Below are 19,067 nucleotides of genomic sequence, written 5' to 3'. Positions count from 1 at the left end.
GTTTTTGTAGGTAAATAGTCTAAAATTCGTTTGGCCATACCTATCATCCTTTCCCGGGTGCCACCCATGTGTGGAGCGTGTGGGGGATTGAAAGTCCAAATACAGCCTTGTTTGGCTTAATATTTGTTGATGGGAGTCGTCATATTTGAGGCAATATTCAATTCCTTGCATGCGCTGACAAGATTAGTGCCATGGTCGGAACGTATGTGTTTGACCGGGCCGCAAATAGAAAAGAAACGTCTAAGGGCATTAATAAAGCTGGAAGTGTCGAGAGATTCAATAACTTCAATGTGTATGGCTCTCGTGGCCATGCAGGTGAATATGGCTGCCCATCGTTTGCTGTAAGCTAAGCCTCCTCAGGTTCTGCGTGAGGAGATGGACCAGGGACCAAATATGTCTAGGCCAATATTGGTGAATGGAGGTTATGTAGACAGGCGATCGATGGGAAGGTCGGCCATCTTTTGAATTTGAGTGGGGCTGCGAAGTTTCCTGCAAGTGACGCAATGGTGGATGATCGTGCTTACGCATCTTTTACCTCCGATTATCCAGTATCCTGCAGTGTGGATAGCTCGTTCGGTGAAAAGGCGTCCTTGGTGTCTGACTTCCTCATGGTGATGTCTTATCAGTAGGGTAGCTATGTGATGTTTGCCTGGAATGATTATGGGGTGCTTTTCATTGTCTTCGAGCTTGGCTCTTTTAATCCGACCGCCAACTCGTAAGAGGCCATCTTCGTCGATAAATGGATCTAAAGTTTTGAGCGCACTGTTTATCTGGATCTCTGTATTATTTTTGATGCTTGAGATTTCTTGGATGTACGTTTCTTCCTGTACTGCTCGTATGATGGCATTCTTTGATCGGGCGAGTTCTGTGATGGTGCGTGTCTGTTCGCAGAGATGCCATCCTTTGTGACCGCATGTCAATGTAGAACCAGTTTTTTGATAAGTGAGACTGATGTGGATCAGACATGATATGGCACGGTTAAGCGATTTCCAAGTTGAGAATCTGGTGAAACGGTGAGTGCTAAATTGGGCATTTGAAGAAGATGTACTTAGAGTAGACACCTCAGGGCGATCTCGCTATCCAGGGAAGGTTCTACTAGATCGAAGTTTGTTTTTGCACAGCATTCCAAAATGGGTTCTAGGAGGAAGATAGGACCACTAAGCCAGGTTGTACTTGAGAGGTGGACGGCAGGAACTGATCTGGTCGCGCAGTCGGCAGGGTTTAGATCTGTTCGTACGTATTGCCACTAAGCAGGAATGGAAGTTTTTCGGATTTGCGATACTCTTACTTACATAGACGTAAAAACGCCTAGTTTCATTATAGATATAGCCGAGAACCACTTTACTGTCAGTGTAGAATGTGGTGCCATCTATCTTTAGGTCGATTTCTAAAGTAACCAGTTCAGCTAGTTCGATTGCCAAAACAGCGGCACAAAGTTCTAGTCTAGGAATCAAATGTTCGGTCTGTGGTGCGAGCTTCGCTCTCCCCATCACCAATCCTGTTTGGTTGGTTCCATTACTGTTTGTGACTCTGAGGTAAACCACTGCAGCCACAGCCTTTGAAGAAGCATCGGAAAATACATGGAATTCTCTGTGTTGCACTAGAAGGGGAAGATTTTGTGAGAACCCTAGAAATTACCACATTGAGAGCCTTTAAGGACGCTCTCCACGGGAGCCAGAGTTCTGCTAGTTCTTTAGTTAGAGGAGCGTCCCACTCTCCATTCTCTTTGTTGATTTTTCGTAGGATAAATTTTCCTTGTATGGTGACTGGAACAGCGAATCCTAGCGGGTCGTAGAGACTATTCAGAGTCGACAGTACGCCTCGTCTAGTCATTGGTTTTTCAGTATCCGACACTCTGAAGACAAAAGTATCCAATTTGATATCCAAATTGAGGCCAAGACTGCATTGAGTGGGAGGAACATCTTTGCTTAAGTCTAATTCCTGAAGGTCAATTAGAGATCTTGAGAAGGAAAGGCGGCGATCACTTCATTCGTATTTGAGGTGATCTTTTGCAGCTTTAAGTTAGAGGCAGCGAGCAAGTTTTGGGTTTTCTGAATTAGAGATATAATATCAGAGCAGATTTCAAACGGTCATTGACATATAAGTCACGGTTGACGAAGTGTTTGATCTTTGAATCATTGCTGGGCTGTCCGCTTTCCACTGCCTGTCGAAGACAGTAAATCGCCACTGAAGGAGAAGGACTGTTCCCAAAAACATGGACTCTCATCCGGTATTCGATGATATTCTTGTTGGGGTCATTGTTTTCAAACCATAGGAACCTTGAGAAATTTCTATGTTCAGTTTCAACGAGGAAGCAGTAGAACATTTGTTCTATATCGGCAGTCACTGCCACTAACTCTCTGTGAAATCTGATGAGAACCCTAATGAGGGGGTTGTTGAGGTCGGGGCCACTTAGTAGGATGTCATTCAATGATACTCCATTGTACTGAGCACTTGAATCGAATACTACCGGATCTTCCCTGGTTTTTTGGGATGATAGATGCCGAAGGTCGGTAAATACCATCGTTCTTCACCTACTTTAAGAGAAGTGGCTACTTCAGCGTGGCCATTTTCCAACATTTTTCTTCACCTACTTTAAGTAAGTGGCCATTTTCCAACATTTTCCCCATAAACACAAAGAAGTGTTCTCGCATCTCTGGTTTTCTCTGCAGTGTGCGTCTAAGAGATGTCAGCCTGTTAACTGCCCATCTTTGTTATCCGGGAGGCGTCTGCGTGATTTGAATGGCAATGGAGCTTTTCTTACACCTTGTTTCATAATTTCGGTAAAGTTAATGTCTTCGATCAAAGGCGCTGGATGGTTATCCTCTTTCGTTTGTTGGAATATTGTGAGGCCGAGGTTATCTATAGTGTATTCAGGGTGAAAGTGATTTTGACTGTTGGTATGTTTTTCTTTCACCAGCAGGGTGTTGAGGCATGGTTCAAAGGTTGTGGCCCTTCCCTTTTCAAAGGTGATAGTGTAGAATGTATCTACATATAGAGGTTCGTGAACTCCTCTGAGACAGATGTTGCCTATTATCACCCACACCAGATCAAGTCTCTGCGCATAGGGGGCATTGTGGGGTCTGTTGATCTGTCTTCGAACCTTATGGACTAATAATATCACGTCCGAGAAGCAGCATGATCTGAGCTTTTGGTTCGAGCTCTGGAATCTAGTCAGCTAAGGTGAGGATGATGGCGAGCTATCTCAGGTGTAGGGATCTCTCACCTATAGTTGGGTATCTCATCACATTCTATCAGTGGGGAGCCAGAAACAGACTTGTCCATCCATGGATTCTATTTCGTACCCATTCGCCCTTCTTCCAGTTGCTTCGGGCACTCCGGCACAGGTTTTTAGACGATATGCATAGCAAGGACTTTCATTGCTGAATATGTCAAAATAGTCAGATCCGGCCAGCGACTTGTTGCTTTGATCGTCTATAACAGGGGTCACCAAACTTTTTTCACAGTGGGCCAGATAACTGAAAGAATGACGAGCGCGGGCCGCATAATCATTCTGTTCAATACTTGCAAGCCAGAACGAAAGCTCTGGGAAAAAAGACGAAAAACTAAGTTTAGCGTTCCATGTTAATTAAAAAACAAAGACAACCAACATTTTATTTACTAAAAGGTTTTCAAAGAAGGCGACGTAAGCAAAAAGATAGTTACATCAAACCTAGTGTGCACATATCCGAATCTCACAACCCAAACAGCAAAAAAGTTTAGTGAGATTTGTGAAACTGATGTTTGGCTTTCAAGATATCATCAATGTTTGGTTTGGAATTGCTGCATCCAATCAAGAGAATTGCTTTCAAATGATCATCAGTCAATCTCATTCGATGTGTTGATTTCACATACTTCATTTTTGAAAATGTTTGCTCACAGACATAAGTTGTTCCAAACACTGATGCCATACCAGCAGCAAATTTCTTCAATTTCGGAAACTCAGGATCAGGTAAGCAGCAGTAAAATTCAAAAAGTTTTCCTTCTCTGTGCTTCTCTTTCAACAAGTCATTTGCTTGCAACTGTAGTTCAACTGGCACATCATCAAGGTTACAATCAAACGGATTCTGGAACAGAAGAATGTCACTCTCAGATCTGTCGAGATCTGAAAATCTCTCCAAAAAATGCTTCTTCAAGTCACGAATAATCTTTTTTGGAAAATCGAGGTTGACATCTTCAGCGATTGAAGCGCAAAACTCTCTGAAACAGTGAAAATGAGAGAAGTTTTCTCCTTCCAGTTGTGCTTCAAACAATGACAGCTTTCTCCGAAATCCTTTGATGATTCTGTAGAGATCACAGACGAGGTTATCCTTTCCCTGAAGTTTCAAGTTCAGTTCATTCATGTGGGATGTGATGTCGACCAAAAAAGACAACTTTGACAGCCAGATAGGATCTGACAGCTGTGGATTGGCTCTATCTTTTTCAGTGAGAAAAACATCTATTTCGTTTCGGAGCTTGTAAAAACGAAACAGGACTTTACCACAGCTGAGCCATCTCACTGCTGTGTAATAAGGCAAGTCACAGAAATCAGAATCAATTTCTTCAAGAAAAGCCTGGAACTGACGGTGATTGAGTGCATTTCCCCGAATGAAGTTCACAGCAGAAACGACTGGTTTCAGTACACAAGAAATATTTAAGTCTTTCCCACAGTGTTTGCTGATGTATGATGCAGTGTATGAACAGAGTGCCTGGAATTTAAAGATCTTCCAACTGAGTCCTGATCTGCCCCACCAGACCCTTCCTCCCTCCAGCCATGTTTTTACCTCCATCAACTGTAACACCTCGAAGCTGATTCCACTGAAGGTTATAGTCTTGCAAAGTTTTCTGCACTTCCATGAAAATGTATTTTCCAGTTGTTGTTCCATGCATGCTGCAAACGGATGCCAACTCTTCTGTTATCTGAAAGTCCGAATTGACACCACGAATGAACACGAGAAGTTGTGATGTACTCGAGAGATCAGTGGACTCATCCAACGCCAGAGAATACCACAGGAAGCTCCTAGCTTTCTCACGTATCTGTAGCTCTATGTTCTCTCCAAGTTCTTCTGTTCTCTGCACAACTGAACTTGTCGAAAGGCTGATACTTCCAAACAAATCGGCTTTCTCAGGACACAAGTCATTTGCTGCTTCCATCATACACGCTTTGATGAAGTTGCCATCAGTAAACGGTTTTCCTCGGTCTGCCATCTTATGCACTATTTTGTAACTTGTACAAGTGACAGATTCATTTTCAGCAAACTTTCTCGTGAAGAGGTTTCTTTAAGTTTCTAAACCACGTTTCATGGACTCATATTTCTCAGAGCGTAACTAAATAAGCAGGTCAATGCTATTTTCGGACAACAACTTTATTAATCCAAAATGATGGAGGTCTGAAATATACAATGACATTATGGTGAGATGAGTATGACATGATAATTCAACTATCTGTTGGATTAATTTAAGATGTGCTAATGGTTAGATTATGATGATGTAATGCACTATCCTCTATCCCCCCCCCCCGAGTCATTTGACAGTGTTCTGAATGACTGATTTAATGTTTGTTGCTTGTAAGGATTGTGAATAGGATGATGTTATTTGCAAAGCATATTAATAGATGATAGGTGTACTGCTTGTACATAAAATAAAGAAACGGTTGTGAACCATCATTGGGTATTGGGTAGACTGCCCTCCGGTTCGGGGATTATTCTGTCCCATGTAATGTTCATAATCCCTGAGCCACTTTGGTTCTTGTCGTGGCCGATTGGAGCGTCTCGGAGGCTGGTCAAAGGAAAGTTGGTTTTGTCTTACTCCAGGTGTCACGTTCCTTCTCGGTGTGGTTGGTACCATGGGTGAAGGCGTTGGAGCCTGCGGTGTGGGAGGTGGCCTGGTAGATGTAGGCGTGGGATGTTGACTGTCATCCACTACTGGCGGCTCCCTGACAGGAAAATCTCAAGAAGATATTCTAACAGCCATGAGAGCCCTGACAGTGCGTGAGGAAAACACAATGGTGGCTCGGGTTATGCTGAACAATATGACACAAGATTGCGAAGAAACTGTGCGCTCATTTGGTGCTCGTCTCCGTGGACAAGCAGGAGTATGCAAAGAAAACTTTGAATATGTTGATAGATGTTTTGTTTCATAGTGACGCCGAATATTGTACTCTTTCAAAACGGCAACACTTTCGCTACATATCACGTAACTAGCTTTCTGGTCCTTTGTTTCAACAAAGAAGTACTTTACTCCCCATTCTTCATTGAAAACGCGACACTCGGCGTCCACTTTTCTTTTCTTAGAAAGGTGAAGGGTGAAGAAAACAGGATCTGAAAAAGAAATTGAATTAATTTTGGCGCTTGAGTAGTTTGGCTCTTTGTCTACTAAGTGTCAGAGTACAGAGCGATCAAACACAGTACAAGGCCTGCCGACCAGTTTTACACCCCTTACGGCAGGGGGGTAAGGACTTTAAAAATGAGTCAATTTTGACTGCTTTTATATTGTCTTCAAACAAGTTGAAACATCTTAATTTTGTATAAATATAGACATATAGATGAAAGTAATCCAATAAATCACCAAATGACAGTCAAATTATCAATTCAATCCCTCGTTCTTTTAAAAAAATTGAATATAAGTATTATGAATATAATTTTTTGATCCTTAAAAGGACTTTTGAATAACAGTAAATAGATAAAAATTAAGTAATTCTAATAATAAATTAAAACAAATCTTTGCCAGGGTTGATAAAAAAATTTAATATGCTGAAAACAAAATCAGAGTCAGGAGCAAAACGTTTCCCTTTTCAAAAATTTTCTGAACTTATATAATCACATTAAAATTTGCTAATTGATTAAAAGAAATATTAATATATCTGCCAAAAATAATTGAATACCAGTCCCATGGAATAGAATGCAGAACATGACATATTGAAATTGACCTGTGCACCTTGAAGAGATCTATAACAAGATTATTTTATCTGAAAAATCATAGAATTTATTTTTTTAAGCATCTTATCAATGAAATTAATAAATAATCATGCCTGAACATTTTTTTTAAATTAAAAAAATATGGAGAAATAATTTTTCTGTGATCATTAAATTTTAAAACTTCAAGAAAATTTTTGTATTATTATCTTAGATTCAAAAAAGGATGTACAATCATATTTTGCTTTAGTCGATTTTCAGTAACAGAGAAGGTACAAAATTTACTTTAAGTAAATTTATATTTTGTCTTTAATAAACATTTATCAAAAATATGCTTTAAAAAAAACACCATTAAATTCCTTAATATTAATAGCTCCAAATAAATTATTTATAAGTTTTGGCGAAAAGTACCCTAACCATAAATTTTTTGAGACAACGAAAAACAGCTATATAGAATTAATTAACTCAATTACAATCCGACAAAGATTTAATTTTTATTTTATTATTAGAATTACAATTAGCGATGACGCAAGATCCTTTCGTCAGGCGAGACCCAACAGAAAAACTCTGAGTGAGAATTAAAAAAAATATAAGTATAAGATATTTGTACTATTATTAATTCTATAATATTATATCTATTTATCCAAAAAATTTTAATTTGATTATCATTTGGTGATTTACTGGGTTATTTTCACCTAGAAACTTTAATCATACAAAATTAAGATATTTCACCTTGTTTGAAGACAATATAAAAACAGTCAAAATTTACTCATTTTTAAAATCCTTACCTCCCTGCCGTGAGGGGGGTAAAACTGGTCGGCAGGCCTTGTACTGTGTTTGATCGCTCTGTACTCTGACACTTAGTAGACAAAGAGCCAAACTACTAAAGCGAAAAAATTAATAAATATCCATCGTTTTACATTTACCATTCCGAGATGGTAGTGGTTCAGTGGAAAAAAGTCGAAAGTTGTTGTGAATAGTATTTCTAAATTTTTTCCACTTAGTTCTTCAGTTTGATGTTGGCACGTCTTTTTTAAGAAATTTAGTTAAGAATGATATTTCTATTATTTTAAAAAATTTTCAAATATTTTTTTGATTGAACTTTGCACAGCTTTGAGATAAATGAATAAGTCGAAAAATTGCAAGAATCTTTTTTTTTAAAACATCATTGGCAAATCTATTTTTTTAAGATAAACAACCTTCTCACAAAGGTCTTAAAGCGATGGAAACCATGGTGACGTCAGAGCGTAGGCGGAGCTACCACAAGCCGAGGAAGCGACGTCAGTTCAACGTCGACGGGCCTGGTGAACTCACGTCGCGGGCCGAATCTGGCCCGCGACGTGAGTTCACCAGGCCGTAGTTTGGTGACCCCTGGTCTATAATGACATAGGCTTTTATGGCCTTATTTCGTTGACCTTTGGGATAGACCATAACAAAGCTGATCTTGGAACAGGACCTTCCAGTGAGGTTGCTACCGCACACTTCGGTGCATTGGGAAGTCACGTTTGTTGTCTGATCTGGGTCTTCCTCCCCGCCATACTCGTTGGCGGGTTTGGACTTAGTCCAGGGTGGAGTGTTGTAATATGCCGATCACTATCACATTCAATGCACCTAGTTCTTGTCTTGCAGTTTTTCGCAAGGTGGCGTGTTGTTTCACCACATCTGAAACAAATTCCCTTCTCCTTTAGAAAGGCCAGACGTTCTTCTAAGGGCTTCTCACGGAAAGCACGACACTTCTGGAGAGGATGAGGTGCTCTATGTAGAGGACACTGTTGGTTGGGGTCTTCGATCCTTCTGTTTCTCTTGTCTGGGTTGATGAGTGTTGTGCACTGATATCGTTCATCTTTCAAGCTGTCTTGTTAGTTTGAGGTAGTACCATGAAACTCAGGTCATTTTGAACCTTAGCCTGGTGGCTAACAAAGTCAACAAATGCTTTGAAGGGTAAGAAGTGAACATGGTTGCAATCCTTGTATTCGGAGCCCCAAAACATCCACCTCTCCTGTAAACTGAAGGGGTGCTTTTGCACCAGGGGGTTTATACCTCGGTGGGTATCTAACGTAATGAGTCCGGGAAGGTCTCCATCCTTTTTGGCAGACTGTAGTTCACTCAAGAGATCGCTGAACTCTCTTAGTTTAACTGGGTCCTTAGCATTAATGTTGGGGAAGTTGTCGACACGTTTGAAGAGTACTTCCTCAATTATTTCTGGCGAGCTGTAACACTCTTCGAGTCTAGTCCATATTGTCTTTAAACCCTTTTCCGGGTTGTTTGGGTGGACGACCCTGATGGCTTGGGCACGTTCTGAAGACTCTTTGCCGAGCCACTTTACCAACAAATCTATCTCCTGGCTGGCTGATAAACCAACATTCTTGAAGGAGTATTTCCATGATCGGTAGCTTTCGGGCCTGTCGTCAAACTTGAAGAGTTCTGTAGAGATGAGCTCGCGACGAGCAAGGTACCGCATAAAATAAGTCTGGTGTTCCAGGGCGGATAAGAGTTTGTTTTGTCTGTGAGTGTCCAGACTGGTGTTCCTGATCCTATGAGGGCGTACGTCGATATCCACGCCCTGCGAGGGCCGGTCAGTGCTGACAATGGAGTTTGTGGGCCACAAACCATTCTCGTTTATAAAGGGAGGTGTAGAGGTGTGGTATTTCGAGGAGTCCTTTCTAACTTCGTCAAGGTTTTCCTGGGGCGTTACCTACTCCAGCCCGCGTGTTGCTTGATCGGCCAGATACTCTAGAGTGCGTTTTATGGGTTCAGGTGGAGTGGGGTCCAGTTTGGGATGGCTACAAGTGCTTTGTTGTTCTGCAGTTTCAAGTGCTTCGACTTTAGCCTCAGCAGCAACGGCTTCCTTATTCAAAGATAACAAGTCCATAGCTGCCTCCAACCTTGCTTTCTCTAACCTTAATTTAGTTTCTTCATCTGCGAACTTGAGACGAGCCTTTGCAGCTTCAGCTTTACCACGTGCTGCGGCTGCTGCAGAGGACCTGCTAGACGATTTTGTGGAGCGTGAAGCCCTCGACCTCATCCTGTAAGAGTCAGTTATCAGCCATTTTATAAATATGAAATTCTTTGGGCAGTATGGGTTAGTATTCCGGTGCATGGGTTTCCTGTTATGGACTGTTGTCTTTCTCGTCAGCAATGGAGACAAACGTTTTTACTGTACTGGAACAACCTGTAGAAAAACTCGTTACAGCAAGCCAACTGACTTCAAAAACAAAGGAACTCTGAAGATAGTCATTTTAGTATCAACAGGTATATTTATTTAAGAAGTAAAAACTGAAAAGGAAGAAGAGAGAGAAAAACAAACGATTAGGAAACGCATGGAAGAAGAAGAATAATGTCACAATTCCGATGAAGATAAAATGTCAAGAAACTTCGAAAATAGGGTCAGATAAATGTTCTTAATATGAAATAGTCCTAAATGTTTTAATATAAGTTTGACATACCGTTTGTTTCTGCCGATGCAACGGGATTACTTCACATTTGAATACCTTGATTCCACGCGGTTACTAAAGGACTACCGTTTACTTGTCCGGTGTCCAACTAAATATTACCTTTCTATGAGAAAAGATCAAAAGGGATATAAGTCTAGGGCGCAAAGGGGGATCACTGAGTCATTTTTCTTTTCTACCTAGCAAGAAGTAAGGGGCTTAACTCTTAAGTCACAATTATCTTTTATTTTATCTAAACTGTGGAACAGAACACTCCCCGTCTGGCGTTTGTATGCCACTACCTCTTTTTTCTTTCTTTTTTTTTTTCTTTTCTTTTTTCTTTTTTTTTTTTTCTTTTTTTTTTGTTTATTCATCGGGGGATAGTAATAGAATTATTTCTGTGATGAGTCTAAGGAGAAATTTTGTGCTATTCTGTCGAGATATTTTTACCTCTGCTTTGCAAACGAACGTTTCCATCTTCACCGGGGAAGACCTTAGTGACGAGTCCGTTCGGCCAATCGTTCCTTTGCACCTGGGCATCTTTCAGCAGTATGATGCTCCCAGGTTGAAAGTCCAAATACAGCCTTGTTTGGCTTAATATTTGTTGATGGGAGTCGTCATATTTGAGGCAATATTCAATTCCTTGCATGCGCTGACAAGATTAGTGCCATGGTCGGAACGTATGTGTTTGACCGGGCCGCAAATAGAAAAGAAACGTCTAAGGGCATTAATAAAGCTTGAAGTGTCGAGAGATTCAATAACTTCAATGTGTATGGCTCTCGTGGCCATGCAGGTGAATATGGCTGCCCATCGTTTGCTGTAAGCTAAGCCTCCTCAGGTTCTGCGTGAGGAGATGGACCAGGGACCAAATATGTCTAGGCCAATATTGGTGAATGGAGGTTATGTAGACAGGCGATCGATGGGAAGGTCGGCCATCTTTTGAATTTGAGTGGGGCTGCGAAGTTTCCTGCAAGTGACGCAATGGTGGATGATCATGCTTACGCATCTTTTACCTCCGATTATCCAGTATCCTGCAGTGTGGATAGCTCGTTCGGTGAAAAGGCGTCCTTGGTGTCGGACTTCCTCATGGTGATGTCTTATCAGTAGGGTGGCTATGTGATGTTTGCCTGGAATGATTATGGGGTGCTTTTCATTGTCTTCGAGCTTGGCTCTTTTAATCCGACCGCTAACTCGTAAGAGGCCATCTTCGTCGATAAATGGATCTAAAGTTTTGAGCACACTGTTTATCTGGATCTCTGTATTATTTTTGATGCTTGAGATTTCTTGGATGTACGTTTCTTCCTGTACTGCTCGTATGATGGCATTCTTTGATCGGGCGAGTTCTGTGATGGTGTGTGTCTGTTCGCAGAGATGCCATCCTTTGTGACCGCATGTCAATGTAGAACCAGTTTTTTGATAAGTGAAACTGATGTGGATCAGACATGATATGGCACGGTTAAGCGATTTCCAAGTTGAGAATCTGGTGAAACGGTGAGTGCTAAATTGGGCATTTGAAGAAGATGTACTTAGAGTAGACACCTCAGGGCGATCTCGCTATCCAGGGAAGGTTCTACTAGATCGAAGTTTGTTTTTGCACAGCATTCCAAAATGGGTTCTAGGAGGAAGATAGGACCACTAAGCCAGGTTGTACTTGAGAGGTGGACGGCAGGAACTGATCTGGTCGCGCAGTCGGCAGGGTTTAGATCTGTTCGTACGTATTGCCACTAAGCAGGAATGGAAGTTTTTCGGATTTGCGATACTCTTACTTACATAGACGTAAAAACGCCTAGTTTCATTATAGATATAGCCGAGAACCACTTTACTGTCAGTGTAAAATGTGGTGCCATCTATCTTTAGGTCGATTTCTAAAGTAACCAGTTCAGCTAGTTCGATTGCCAAAACAGCGGCACAAAGTTCTAGTCTAGGAATCAAATGTTCGGTCTGTGGTGCGAGCTTCGCTCTCCCCATCACCAATCCTGTTTGGTTGGTTCCATTACTGTTTGTGACTCTGAGGTAAACCACTGCAGCCACAGCCTTTGAAGAAGCATCGGAAAATACATGGAATTCTCTGTGTTGCACTAGAAGGGGAAGATTTTATGAGAACCCTAGAAATTACCACATTGAGAGCCTTTAAGGACGCTCTCCACGGGAGCCAGAGTTCTGCTAGTTCTTTAGTTAGAGGAGCGTCCCACTCTCCATTCTCTTTGTTGATTTTTCGTAGGATAAATTTTCCTTGTATGGTGACTGGAACAGCGAATCCTAGCGGGTCGTAGAGACTATTCAGAGTCGACAGTACGCCTCGTCTAGTCATTGGTTTTTCAGTATCCGACACTCTGAAGACAAAAGTATCCAATTTGATATCCAAATTGAGGCCAAGACTGCATTGAGTGGGAGGAACATCTTTGCTTAAGTCTAATTCCTGAAGGTCAATTAGAGATCTTGAGAAGGAAAGGCGGCGATCACTTCATTCGTATTTGAGGTGATCTTGTGCAGCTTTAAGTTAGAGGCAGCGAGCAAGTTTTGGGTTTTCTGAATTAGAGATATAATATCAGAGCAGATTTCAAACGGTCATTGACATATAAGTCACGGTTGACGAAGTGTTTGATCTTTGAATCATTGCTGGGCTGTCCGCTTTCAATGCACTGATAACAGTATAGGACTTAGTATCATCGCTCGTAATGTGTCTGAGATGGAATTGAGCTTCTATTATCGAAAACCATCCCTCAACACTCGTCTCCATAAATTGTGGGGGTTTTATTAAATTTTATTTCTTATATATATATATATATATATATTTGCGCATATTTTATTGAAGAGGATCTTCGTTCTTCTTTTTATGATCTTTCTTTCGAATTGTTCTTGTTTTCGTACAAGTATTTTTGTTGTGGGATCCAAAGTTCTTATAAAGTCCCCTAGTTTACCGAACGTTTTCGGTCTCGATTGACCATCGTCAGGGTTGTTCTTCCTGTATTATATACAGGGTGTCCATAAAGTTACTATACAGTCTTACAAGTTACTATACAGAGACCCTGTAATATATTAACAGTACAGTAAGATATTGTATTAAAATATTTATTTGTAACAAAAGAAATAAAAAGAAATAAAACCTTTATGTTTATAAAAATCTCAGAAAATACACGTGTTACATCCGAAAAGACTGTAACAATCAAGGCAAACAATTTCTATGACAAATATTCAAATTGGAGGCCTTCAGCTCCAATACATTCTCGACAACGTGACACCACACTCTGACAAACTTTGGTGCACAAGTCACGATCAAGGTTGGCAAATGCATCAATAACAAATTATCGAAGATCTTCAACACTTCTTGGCTTTCTCGAATACACAGAGTCTTTGATGACTCCCCAGACAAAGAAGTCCATTGGCGTTATGTCTGGAGATCGTGAAGGAAATTCAATGGGCCCTCGCCTGCCGATCCATTTATCAGGAAATGTCTCATCCAGTAAATTTCGGACAGCTGTAGCATAATGGGGTGGGGCTCCATCCTGTTGGAAGTACAAGTTATTGAAATGTGGTCGTTGTCTCAATGCCGGTACAATGAAATTTCCCAGTTTGTCCAGGTACCTTTCTCCTGTAACAGTTCCGTCGAAGAATATTAATTATTAATACAAATATAATACAATAAAACAATAAGCCTGTATAGTAACTTTACGGACACCCTGTATATATACTGGAACGACATATAGAAAAACTCGTGACAGCAAGCCAACTGACTTCAAAAACAAAGGATTTCTGAAGATAGTCATTTTAGTATCAACAGGTATATTTATTTAAGAAGTAAAAACTGAAAAGGAAGAAGAGAGAGAAAAACAACAGATTAGGAAACGCATGGAAGAAGAAGAATATTACAATTCCGACGAAGATAAAATGTCAAGAAAATTCAAAAATAGGGTCAGATAAATGTTCTTAATATGAAATAGTCCTAAATGTTTTAATATAAGTTTGACATACCGTTTGTTTCTGCCGATGCAACGGGATTACTTCACATTTGAATACCTTGATTCCACGCGGTCACTAAAGGACTACTGTTTACTTGTCCGGTGTCCAACTAAATATTACCTTTCTATGAGAAAAGATCAAAAGGGATATAAGTCTGGGCGCAAAGGGGGATCACTCTGAATCATTTTTCTTTTCTACCCAGGAAGACGTAAGGGGCTTAACTCTTAAGTCACAATTATCTTTTATTTTATCTAAACTGTTAAATGGGAACAGAACAATATATATACAGTTGACCTCAAAATTATTCATACCCTCGTTGATTTTTGACATAATTCATTGTTGTGATGAAATGAAAGCATTTTGTTAAGTTTGTTTATGATTTATGTGCAACCAACAGGTGAAAGAATAACAGCAATAGGCAAATTAAAAAATATTCAGTTTCAGGGGTATTTTATTCACAGATCTTTAAAAAAAGTCATGTTCAAAATTATTCATACCCTAGGTTTACAGTGTCCATTTTCTTTCTTCAATAGTCAATAGCATAGCCTTTGTTCTTTATGACTGCTTCTAGTCAGTTCTTATAGGTGTCCACAAGCTTACTACACGTTTCCTGTGGGATTTTGGCCCATTCTTCCATTGCAAAAGACTCAAGCTGGGTCAGGTTAGTTAGTTTCCTGGCCATCACTCGGGTCTTTAAGTCCCGCTATAAGTTCTCTATGGGATTGAGGTCAGGACTCTGACTAGGCCACTCCAGGACGCTGATATCATTATCCTTGAACCATTTCTGGACTACTTTAGCAGTATGCTTTGGGTCATTGTCTTGCTGGAACTTCCAGTTGTCGCCAAGTTTGAGCTTCTCTGCAGATTCCTTCAGGTTTTCATCAAGGATCTGGATGTAGTTCTCCTTTCTCATGATTTCCTGGATCCTGACGAGGTTCCCTGTACCGTGGGAAGAGAAGCATCCCCATAGCATGATGTTTCCACCACCGTGCTTGACGGTTGGCACTGTGTTCTTTGGATTGTATGCTTCTCCTGTCTTCATCCATACGTATGCAGTATCTCTGTGGCCGAACAACTCCAACTTCGTCTCATCAGACCACAGGATGGTTGACCAGAAGCTGGAATCTTGCTGTATATGGCCTTTAGCAAAGGCCAGGCGAGCCTTCACATGATTCTTTTTGAGCAGCGGTGTCTTTCGAGGCCTGCATCCATGGAGACCCCCTCTGTGCAAAACTCTCTCGATAGTGGACCTTGAAACTATCGTCCCTGCCTGGTGAAGTTCTTTTTGTAGGACCTTGGTTGTGGTTCGGGGATCTTTGCTGACCTCTCGGCAGATCTTCTTTGCAAGTTTGGTTGAAACCTTACGCTTCCTGCCACGTCCACTGAGGTTTTTAACAGTGTTGAACCGCTTATACTTATTAATTATACTCTGGACGGTGGCCACAGGAACATTGTACTGCTTAGCAATAGCCTTGTAACCCTTTCTCTCACCGTGTGCTTGCACAATACGTTGACGTAGGTCTTCGCTAAGTTCTTTTTTCTTCCCCATGATGATCAGAACCTGTGGACAAAGAAACTTTTTTAATCTATTTATATTGACATCAAAAAAGGTATTCATTCAATTGAAACATCTTGAAATAACTACAAGACAAAGATTACAAGGGGTAGCACATTAATATGAAGTAAAAAGAATGGGGTTGATCATAAAAGCACATTTTTGTTTAGGTACTGGCAGGGGTATGATTGATCTGAACATGCGCAAAACATAACTTTGGTCCCTATCTATTATTATGAAAATAAGGTTTAGCCAACTCACATGTGGATTTATGTGCAATAACAAGTAGACAAAAGATACAAAGGAAGTACCATCATAATACCTTTCAGAAATGAATAATCAAAACAAGAAATTTTTTTTGTATGGGGTATTAATAATTTTGAGGACAACTGTATATATATAAATAAATATATTTATTTATAAATATATATATATATATTTGTGATAAATAGGACAGGAGAACTGAGTGAGCTTAAAGTTAGCTTTATTTCACTAAGAACAACACGGAGAAGCGAGTCCACGTGTTCTACATTTCATACATAGGATAATAACTAAAGGGAAATAATTCGCTTCCGGAAGGCGTAGAAGAGAGTTCTTCTTTTGTCAGCACATTCTCCGCCACTCAGAGGAATCCAAGGCCGTATGATGATCTTAAGATTTAGAGTTACCAGGAACTGCAGAAGCGGGTTTCTGTTTAAGCTACAAAGCAAAAGAGAAAAGAAAAGTTCAAAGCAGATAGTTTTCAGCTAAATATTGGGGGCTTCGACGAACTCTAGTAAAGCGTCGAAGATTCGGCACCTCATTGTCCTCCAATGATCTCCTCTGTGGATCGTCTGATTGGGGAGAAGTAGGAACCGAATTCTTGAGGGGAGAGTTTTCGTGCATTCGTGGCAGGGGGTCCGAATCGGGCTGCTGAGGTACGTCCTGTAGCTGTTGGTTCTCCGGCATGGGATCTATTTCTGCCTCTAGAATGCTCGATCTATCACCCAATGGAGATAAGTGGCGTAGGGACACTGTCGTCTCCCGTCCGTTATTGAAACGGATATGAGCATAGCTAGGATTGACTTCAAGTAGGTCTACAGGCTCGACTAGGGGCTCGTATTTGCTCCCGCGTACATGTCGCTTTAAAAGAACAGATTTAGCATTTGATAGCCAGGTGGGCATAGAATTCCCAGTGGCTGATTTCCTTTGGAAATTAAAGAGACGTTCGTGAGGAGTGCTGTTCGTAGAGGTGGAAAGCAATGAGCGGATGCTGTGGAGGGCTACATCTAGCACACTTTCCCAATTTGTAACATGGAGATATCTTGAGCGTAGAGCTAGACTCACTGTTTGCCAGATAATAATAAGACTTCGCTTCCTTTTTTCAGTTAAGGGGAGATAATCCGTGTTTCAGTGGTCTAGGGGGGGTAACTAAACTATCTTATTTATTCTTTTAACCTTTTTTGTATTAAATATTATAACAGTTGAGGGTAGGTGTGTAATTTAATTCTAAATTCTTTTATATAACTGTGTAATATATTTCAGGCAGTCTTATTCTTCTTCATATATACTAATATTTATGCTTAACGTATACTGACAAATGTGTATATGTCCGTTACACTTTACTAGTTTATGCGTTAAGTTGGCTGCATCTAGAATAGTCTTGGAGAACTCCTTTAGGTGGGGTCCTCCCAGTTTATTAGTTCCTTTGTCTTTAAGATGCCATACTTGGCTGGCTAAAGCTGTCTTTATCCTCGTCTTTGCCCTGAAGGAACTATTGTGCATGTAAAATCTCTGTTTGAACGTCCTTTTCGTCATCCCTATGTATGTCTCTGGTTGGTCTCATGCGTGAGTGTCGCTTCGTATACAAGGGATTTTACCTTGCATTTTCCCTTCTAAAGGGCAATCTTCCCTGGATCTGCAAGAACAGCCCTCAATTTCATTTTCATTGCATTCCTTTGTGATGGTCTTTTTTATTGGAATGGTGGAATAGCTGACCTTAACCGTGTTTCTATTGAACAGTTTGTTCAGCTTACGTTGTGCAGGGAAATTTCTGTCTAGCAGTTTCAGGAACAGGTGTCCTACTCGTGTTTTTGTGTTGAGGGAAAACGGAGGTGAGAACCAAATGATGTTCCGCCCCCTGTTGTGCTTGTCTTTTGTTAGCCGATTTTGGGTTGGCTGGTATTTGATGCTTTCCGTGAATCCGCTTTTTTTGGAGCGCTTCATTGTAATATGGGGCTGTTTGGTTGAAGATGTCGCCGTTTGATGAGAGTGTGGAGATTCTTTTGCTGATATTGACAAACCATTCTGAAAAGGAAGAAGAGAGAGAAAAACAAACGATTAGGAAACGCATGGAAGAAGAAGAATAATGTTACAATTCCGACGAAGATAAAATGTCAAGAAAATTCAAAAATAGGGTCAGATAAATGTTCTTAATATGAAATAGTCCTAAATGTTTTAATATAAGTTTGACATACCGTTTGTTTCTGCCGATGCAACGGGATTACTTCACATTTGAATACCTTGATTCCACGCGGTTACTAAAGGACTACCGTTTACTTGTCCGGTGTCCAACTAAATATTACCTTTCTATGAGAAAAGATCAAAAGGGATATAAGTCTAGGGCGCAAAGGGGGATCACTGAGTCATTTTTCTTTTCTACCTAGCAAGAAGTAAGGGGCTTAACTCTTAAGTCACAATTATCTTTTATTTTATCTAAACTGTGGAACAGAACACTCCCCGTCTGGCGTTTGTACGCCACTACCTCTTTTTTCTTTCTTTTTTTTTTTTTTCTTTTTTTTTTGTTTATTCATCGGGGGATAGTAATAGAATTATTTCTGTGATGAGTCTAAGGAGAAATTTTGTGCTATTCTGTCGAGATATTTTTACCTCTGCTTTGCAAACGAACGTTTCCATCTTCACCGGGGAAGACCTTAGTGACGAGTCCGTTCGGTCAATCGTTCCTTTGCACCTGGGCATCTTTCAGCAGTATGATGCTCCCAGGTTGAAAGTTGAGCTGTTTGGGTTCCCACTTCGTACGTGTCTGAAGGGAGGAGAGATATTGTTTCCGCCACTTGTTCCAAAAGATTTATGCCAAATGCTGAACACGTTTCCATTGGTGTTTAAAGGTGTTTTCTCTTGTGAATTCACCTATGGCAACAGTATGTGGGTTGAGCTTCTGGGTGAGGAGCATGGCTGGGGTTAGCAAGGAAGGATCATCTGGGTCTGTTGATATCAGAAGAAGTGGTC

General features: G+C 40.6%; 5 protein-coding genes across 5 annotated transcripts; all 5 read right to left on the bottom strand.

Moving 5' to 3' along the window:
• Positions 1-422: 422 nt before the first annotated feature.
• Positions 423-1,833, bottom strand: LOC145243040 (uncharacterized). The gene is made up of 3 exons (XM_080106148.1): positions 1,639-1,833; positions 1,293-1,556; positions 423-1,076 (listed from the first exon to the last, which is right to left on the bottom strand). Exons 1-3 carry the CDS (start codon positions 1,831-1,833, stop codon positions 423-425), a joined length of 1,113 nt encoding a protein of 370 aa, XP_079962274.1.
• Positions 1,834-2,056: 223 nt separating this feature from the next.
• Positions 2,057-2,524, bottom strand: LOC145243039 (uncharacterized). Its single transcript, XM_080106147.1, has one exon. It carries the CDS (start codon positions 2,522-2,524, stop codon positions 2,057-2,059), a length of 468 nt encoding a protein of 155 aa, XP_079962273.1.
• Positions 2,525-3,719: 1,195 nt separating this feature from the next.
• LOC145243038 (general transcription factor II-I repeat domain-containing protein 2B-like) lies at positions 3,720-4,343 on the bottom strand. The gene has a single exon (XM_080106146.1). The coding sequence runs from the start codon at positions 4,341-4,343 to the stop codon at positions 3,720-3,722; it is 624 nt and encodes a 207-aa protein (XP_079962272.1).
• A 352-nt stretch (positions 4,344-4,695) lies between these two features.
• Positions 4,696-5,187, bottom strand: LOC145243036 (general transcription factor II-I repeat domain-containing protein 2-like). The gene has a single exon (XM_080106145.1). The coding sequence runs from the start codon at positions 5,185-5,187 to the stop codon at positions 4,696-4,698; it is 492 nt and encodes a 163-aa protein (XP_079962271.1).
• Positions 5,188-11,224: 6,037 nt separating this feature from the next.
• LOC145243035 (uncharacterized) lies at positions 11,225-14,966 on the bottom strand. Its single transcript, XM_080106144.1, has 3 exons — positions 14,885-14,966; positions 12,095-12,402; positions 11,225-11,878 (listed from the first exon to the last, which is right to left on the bottom strand). The coding sequence occupies exons 1-3, from the start codon at positions 14,964-14,966 to the stop codon at positions 11,225-11,227; spliced, it is 1,044 nt and encodes a 347-aa protein (XP_079962270.1).
• Positions 14,967-19,067: the final 4,101 nt, after the last annotated feature.

This window comes from Euprymna scolopes, chromosome 21 (assembly GCF_053919585.1).
Source record: "Euprymna scolopes isolate OS-2025 chromosome 21, ASM5391958v1, whole genome shotgun sequence".
Classification (NCBI taxonomy): domain Eukaryota; kingdom Metazoa; phylum Mollusca; class Cephalopoda; order Sepiida; family Sepiolidae; genus Euprymna; species Euprymna scolopes.
The sequence above is the reverse complement of the archived record's forward strand: the minus strand, read 5'-3'. Positions and strand labels throughout refer to the sequence as shown.

What these genes read in the sequence shown, in the direction of transcription:
- LOC145243039 (XM_080106147.1), bottom strand. Translation starts at nt 2,524, where the DNA reads ATGGTATTTACCGACCTTCGGCATCTATCATCCCAAAAAACCAGGGAA.
- LOC145243040 (XM_080106148.1), bottom strand. Translation starts at nt 1,833, where the DNA reads ATGACTAGACGAGGCGTACTGTCGACTCTGAATAGTCTCTACGACCCG. An exon ending in CCTTAAAGGCTCTCAATGTG is followed by an intron (nt 1,557 to 1,638) that starts GTAATTTCTAGG and finishes GCTTCTTCAAAG; the next exon opens with GCTGTGGCTGCAGTGGTTTA. An exon ending in CTAGGCGTTTTTACGTCTAT is followed by an intron (nt 1,077 to 1,292) that starts GTAAGTAAGAGT and finishes TTCCCTGGATAG; the next exon opens with CGAGATCGCCCTGAGGTGTC.
- LOC145243036 (XM_080106145.1), bottom strand. Translation starts at nt 5,187, where the DNA reads ATGGCAGACCGAGGAAAACCGTTTACTGATGGCAACTTCATCAAAGCG.
- LOC145243038 (XM_080106146.1), bottom strand. Translation starts at nt 4,343, where the DNA reads ATGAATGAACTGAACTTGAAACTTCAGGGAAAGGATAACCTCGTCTGT.
- LOC145243035 (XM_080106144.1), bottom strand. Translation starts at nt 14,966, where the DNA reads ATGGCCAGGAAACTAACTAACCTGACCCAGCTTGAGTCTTTTGCAATG. An exon ending in AATCCCACAGGAAACGTGTA is followed by an intron (nt 12,403 to 14,884) that starts GTAAGCTTGTGG and finishes TTCCCCTTCTAG; the next exon opens with TGCAACACAGAGAATTCCAT. An exon ending in CTAGGCGTTTTTACGTCTAT is followed by an intron (nt 11,879 to 12,094) that starts GTAAGTAAGAGT and finishes TTCCCTGGATAG; the next exon opens with CGAGATCGCCCTGAGGTGTC.